The 6,310-nt window shown below is 36.3% G+C and overlaps 1 protein-coding gene across 1 annotated transcript; it reads right to left on the reverse strand.

Moving 5' to 3' along the window:
• Positions 1-940: 940 nt before the first annotated feature.
• LOC113319669 (plant cysteine oxidase 2-like) lies at positions 941-4,885 on the reverse strand. Its single transcript, XM_026567913.1, has 5 exons — positions 4,237-4,885; positions 2,617-2,729; positions 2,366-2,528; positions 1,617-1,835; positions 941-1,298 (listed from the first exon to the last, which is right to left on the reverse strand). The coding sequence occupies exons 1-5, from the start codon at positions 4,481-4,483 to the stop codon at positions 1,171-1,173; spliced, it is 870 nt and encodes a 289-aa protein (XP_026423698.1). The 5' UTR covers positions 4,484-4,885; the 3' UTR covers positions 941-1,170.
• Positions 4,886-6,310: the final 1,425 nt, after the last annotated feature.

Consider the following 6,310-nt stretch of genomic DNA (forward strand, 5'->3'; position numbering starts at 1 on the left):
TATAAACATGGCTATTAAATTCATATTTCTTATAGTAACAATAAATGGTAGTTTTAGAAATATCACCTTGATTAATGAGATAGCTCAATTATGTGTGACAAAATTTAAGAGTTAAGACCAATTAGCTCAATTAATTTGGGACGGAGGGGTATAAATCATATTAAGGACAAGAGGCTTTCTTTGTAAAGGGAATACACAAACGAAAAAGGTTCACGAGTGGATGTTTTTCTTTTTTCAATAACAAACTGTTCATCTTTACTGAATCTTTTTTTCCTCCATTCCTAAAAATAGAATGACGAACCAGCGTCTCCTTCAGATCTTATTATGAACAAATCTGTACCGGGAACAACTTGGACAGAACCAGAATTTAGCCCGTCCCAGTCAAAAGGCGGCATCATGAAGGTGTCTTCTACCCAACAGAAATCACTAATATTGCCAACACTGTCTGCACTGCTGCTTGTAGATGTTGTTTCAGCACTACTGATAATGTCATCATCATTGTCATATAAGACACACATCTTCATTGAAGCGTTATTTATTGTTCGCGCCCCGTAGATATCCTTGCATATCTTCTTAGCTAACACAGATAAACGACCATCAATTTGTATCAACTGACTAACATAAGGATAACGAAATTCTTCAATGATGTAGTTGGGAATTGAAATCACTCTAAACTTTTCGGTCCCAATGTTAAATTCGAAATCAATGGTTCTGTAGCGGAATTTGAGCCAGTGCGCAGCCAGTAAATGGAACCGTTTGCGTACAGGGACGAAGTGAAGTCCAATGGCGAAATTGTTGGCGGGAGTGAGAACTTGTCATCAAGCCTTTTCCATGATAGATTGTTGCTGTGTTGTCTGCCACCAATTGTCATGACCTCGCAAGTATAGAACCATATGATGGACAGCAACAGATGTACTACAATAGAAGAAAAAACAAATTCTTGAAACTCCAAAACTTTTTTTTTTTCCTTTCATTTCATTTTTGGTGGGGGATATATGTACAGAAACTGTAAAAGCAACGGATAACAAAAAAAGAAAAGAAAAAAAAAAAAAGGAAAAGGAAGGGAAAAACCTAAGGTCCATGGACCCTTAAGAGAGACAAGGACAAGGGGGAAAAAAGAAAAGGAACAACAGCTTGAAAGGCCGCTGAAACATTAAGACAGAATGACAATCAAGTCTCCACGATTCTTGGACCTCCGTATGGTTTTCCAACAACAACAAGGTTTTCAATTTTCTCTTTCTCTTCAAGCCACCAGTACGCATCCCTTTCTTCTTCTTTCGGCATGGATTCTTCGTCACCTGTTCGAAGTAAGTAAAAAAAAAATATCAAAACAAGAACGCCTACTAACTTCTGGATATTAAATACGATAAAGGCTCTAGAATACTTCTGTGTCAATTTCCGATGCCAGTTTTAAAGGGACTGATCCTCCACTACAGCCCGTAATTCACTCATCAATTGCCGTGTGCATGTGTGTCAATGCAATAGTGTTGGCAATCAATTTCCAGCCAATGAAAACTTGAATAATAAAGGTTAAATCCCGTGCATTTTAGGACATCATCGGTAAGCGATGCTGAACTACAACCCAGATATTGAAAAGCAAGTAGCCAATTACACACCTGAGAAACTAGCATATGGGAACTCCTGATAGTACGTACAGTGCCGACCAGCGGCATCATTGTAAGGTGGTCCCAGCACATCTAGGACTGCACAGGATGTCAATGCAGTGAAGCAATGCATGTTGCCTCCTGCAGCTGGGTACAGTATGGATGTGTTGCATGGATCAGTGAAGACAGAATCGACCTGAACCTTTGCCAGACGGATCCCAGGTGGCTGGCCTGCAAGCATCAACCAAAACAAGGTGAAATTTGTAAATTTATAATCTTCTAAAGGAAGCAGAAAAAGGTAATGGAAAATGTTTGATGAGTTTCAGATTATGACATGCACCACAAGTATTATACAAAAGATTCCATATTTGGCATGAGATATGCCGCTAGATCCAAAACCAGTTAAACATGGATGGCATGCAATGCACGTAAAATTGTTTATGGCAACCACAATTAACCTCAAGTGCTTACTTAACAGTATCTCTAACTATTAGAGTAGGTACCAATCAACCCATTTACAAAGATCAATAGCATCAAAGGAAGAGGGTTTACTACTACTTTTTGGCACTAACAATTGTCAGAGTAAATATTAACTTCAGTTACAAGCGTGCATCTATACCACATCCAAGAACCCCACTAAGAATTGGGTGCTAGATATGCTCTAAGACTCGAGAGCTTCCACATGGTTTCGTAAGATAAGTTAATCGAATTGAAAGGGAAACATACAATCCTAAAAAAGTGGTTAGCAAAGAGAAGCTTACAGTGTGTTGGGTTGAGATTCTCTTGCGTGATACGGGGTACATCAGTTGCCCAGTCATACGACTTAATATGCATTGAGCCAAAGAGGAGCTTACTGAAAACTGTCATGCCTGGATGATTATGAAGCGGAATGACACCTGAGGGTGGCAGGCAGAAGATCCCAATCTGTAAATGACAGAAATAGCTAGTAAGAGATTAGCAATAAAGTAAAACAATATGTATATCGTGTAATCACCAAGAGAAGGTGCTATACCGAGAAGTTGTCGCATTCATAGAGATGAAGATAAGTTATTAAAGGGAATCCTTTGGTTTTCTTGAAATGCGGCATGTCCTGAGTAAGACCAACATCTGCCGGTTTCATGCCATCTACAACACCAAAAAGGTAAAACATATGCAAGCATCAGAGGGGAAGTTCTCAACCAAAAAAAGAAGGTTAAACAGCCTATGTTATAGAATGGTCACATGCCAAAACCATTTTCTTTCGTATGCTTACTCTACCATCTACCAAGTCATCGACATGCAGGAGTCTCTTCAATTTTAAAAATTGGTGGAAAATCATACTTCATGTGCTACAACGCTTATTCCCTTGTCTCAAGAAATAAATAACAAAAATAAAAAGGAACTAGAGGATCCACCGAGAAGAGTTTCATAAAGTCCAGAATTTTGTTGATATCTTTTTGATGGAAGTGAAGGAACGCATGTTCGTACACCGGAGTTGATATATATACAGCCTATCCAACCGGGCATGAAGCCAGGAAATCTAATCTGATATGGAAATTGCTACTGTGGTAAGAGGTGAGTATTTTCTTTCCATTTTCGATAAATGACAAAATTTAAAACCCCACGAGTTTGGCGGCGAACCAAACTCCTTCGGACACCACGTGTCTCATAAATCTCGCCGGCTAATGATCCTCATTTTGTTCGTTTTCACCGGCTAACGGTTTTCTTGTTCGTTCTACCAGCTAACCGTATGGTAACAGAGAACAATTGAGTTCAATATGTTAGCAGGAAAAGTGGCATCATTAATCTAACCTGTCTCCTTGAATATCAGATTGCAGTTATTAAGGAGGAAGTTCAGATTAAGGTCCACTTAGTTTTGTTTCTGGACCCAATGATTAAAAACAACTCTATGCTTAGAAATTCAATGATCCCAAATGTACATTTTGGGAATCACAGAGAGAATCTCAGTTACTAAAAAACACGGCATGCACAGGATCAAAGATACTGAACTATAGATGAATCTGCCTTCGTCAAGACTAAGTAAAATTGCATGCAAAACACAGAAAAAGCAATCTAGCATCTTAGTACTCAAGCATAACACATTCAACTGTGCTACTTCCTACATGCATACATTGGAAACCACATGGAATAGAAGAACGTAACTGGGTAAACCAACGCATAAATCCTTAAGCAATGGTATTTTTTAATAAGCACAACTAGGCAAAACAAAACCATACTCTTGAGTCTTGACAGAAAAAAAGGTTTACTTGGTCATATTGCAAATGCATCTTCGTTACAGGTTAGTCCCCAGGAGAGTCATACAAATCTAACTAAACAGTCATGCAAAGAGCTCAAAACGTCAAAAATTGAATTCAGAACAACATAGGAAGTATCACATGAATCAAATTGGGAATGCAACATGTTAAAGCTTATCCATTTCCTTTTTTGGATGGAGTAAAGGTTATCCATTTCAAAAACCCAAATTAGAGATGGGCCGAAAATGATTAAAAATCTTATCTTTAAAACTGAGTCGAACTTGCTCAATCCAATTAGCAAAACCCCATGAATAAAATTTCATTTTCCAATACAATTGACCAGGAAAATCAATCACTATCAAATGAAAAACTACAAGGAGAAAGGGTGGGAGGATTACCGAGCACCAAACGGAGGCGTTCAACATCAGGGGGAGGTGGAACATAACCAGGTCCACCATTAGCAAAGACTTCTTTGCAAGTCTCAAAAAGCTTTTGAACAACATTAGGAGGCGTCATAGCTGCTGCTGCAGCTTTCTTTTGACGCTTTCTATTCTTTTTCGATGATGATTTCTTGCTGCTTGATTCAGCTGGCAATTCACTATATTCTTGCCCCTTTTCTTCTATCAAACTCGCTGCAATCCTCATTCAGACAAACAAATAAGTTTCACGGATTCGACAATATCAGCAGTACCAATCGTGAAACCCAGAGTAGGGATCACGAAAAAACGCAAAATTGAGAACTGGGTATCGAAGAATTCTTCAAAATATGTCCATAAAAGAGAGAAGTCGGGAGAAAAAAATAGTACTTCTACTTGGTACTGCTCTGAACAACTGGGGTTCTTTTTTAATTATGTTTTTCTGTAGAGAGAGGAATGTGGGGTGGTGGTGGTGAAAGGGAGGATCTTGTTTCCCTGTTAAGGATGACGATGGGATGGGTTTTAAGAGGGAGACAGAGGTTAGGGTTTGAAGGAAATGAATATTTTGGTCTTCTGAGGATGGAAAACCAGGGGCCATAGCAACAACCATTACAGTGGGCGCTCCTTAAACTGCCTTTCATTTTTTTTCTTGGTAATTTTATCCATCTCCTTCCTTAAAGAAAAAAAAAACAAAGTCTTTTCTTTGACTTCCTCTTTCTCGTCTCAATAAAAACTATCCTATTCTTACACAACAATTTGGAAAAATAAAATAAAAATAAATTTTTGTTTATGATTTTTACAATTTACGTTGCTTTTATTTTTCTTTTTTCTTTTTTCTTTTTTAAAACATTCTACTGCACGTAAATGGGAGTATTAAGTACAGAAAGAGAATAATTCCCTCGCTCTTTTATTACATTGTCTCACTCATTGGCCTTCATTTTTATAAATAAATTATAGATGCTCAATTGATTGGCTAAGTAATTAACAATCGGTGTAACTTACAGAAGTAAACATACGAGTTCATAAATCAGAAATACGAACGAATTAATATTCTCAATCTGAATTATACTCCGATTTGAAATTATGAGTACATTTTATTTCATATAAATTGATTGTATTTTTGCAAAAAATTAGTATAATTTGGGATACAAATAATTGGGATGTAACTATTGTTGTAGTTTATACCCAACTATATTTTAGCTGTATTCGATTTAAATTTTTGAATAATATTTCATATGTGAATACGAACCGATTTCGGAGATTTTAGACATACACTAATATTAATCTTAATATTTATTAAGCTAAAAATTTCAAACAGTTTGTTGTAGCATAATTGTCACAATTAAATCAAAAGATATGATCGAGATGTCATGTAAGCATTTTTAGAGAACATGCACAAAATCAGACTTGATTTTATATTTTTCTTAATCGGTAAAAAGAATATTTGCATGATGTCTTTTAATCAGAATTGTTGTGGTTATTTAGGTAGTAAAGTCAATTGGTTAAACATAATTAATCATTATGATGTCATCTGCAACGTGTTTCATCGTGGACAGAATTCGGTGAGATACCATTGGAGTATCTTGAATTTGATAAAAGTAAGTTTGCCTAATTTAACGGAAAGATTCGTCAGATTTATCGAAAACTAACAGAAGCTAACACGTGTTTTATTTGCTCAGATATTCTGATTGTTATAATAAAATCGTAGAAAATTGCATTAAAAAAGGTCAATTTTGTAACACTGGTTCAGATAAAATTTACATCAGTTATTCGGTTTGAAATAAGCTCTTCGCATATTTACATCGAGCTTAGGTTCTTATCGTATTTGGTTTTAAAATCAACATATAGAACTTCCTCTGAGCATGGAATTGGTTCTGATCTTTTTTTCTTTTGAATAAGACAACAAATGATAGGTTTTTACGTGCTTCGGCAGTTTCCATTATCGATGGAATTATAGAAAAAAATTTGCTCACGCGCTGGTACATCGTTGAAGATTTAGTATATGCTCAAAGCGTTAGTTTAGAAAATAATTCCAATGTACATTGTGATAATATCA

Source organism: Papaver somniferum, chromosome 10 (genome assembly GCF_003573695.1).
Source record: "Papaver somniferum cultivar HN1 chromosome 10, ASM357369v1, whole genome shotgun sequence".
Taxonomy (NCBI): Eukaryota; Viridiplantae; Streptophyta; class Magnoliopsida; order Ranunculales; family Papaveraceae; genus Papaver; species Papaver somniferum.

Bases quoted from the DNA above. Each gene is read 5' to 3' on its own strand.
- LOC113319669 (XM_026567913.1), bottom strand. From the start codon at position 4,483: ATGAGGATTGCAGCGAGTTTGATAGAAGAAAAGGGGCAAGAATATAGT. The intron at 2,529-2,616 runs GTATAGCACCTT...TGTCATTTACAG, and splicing joins ATGAATGCGACAACTTCTCG to ATTGGGATCTTCTGCCTGCC. The intron at 1,299-1,616 runs GTGTGTAATTGG...TACTTCGAACAG, and splicing joins CCCATATGCTAGTTTCTCAG to GTGACGAAGAATCCATGCCG.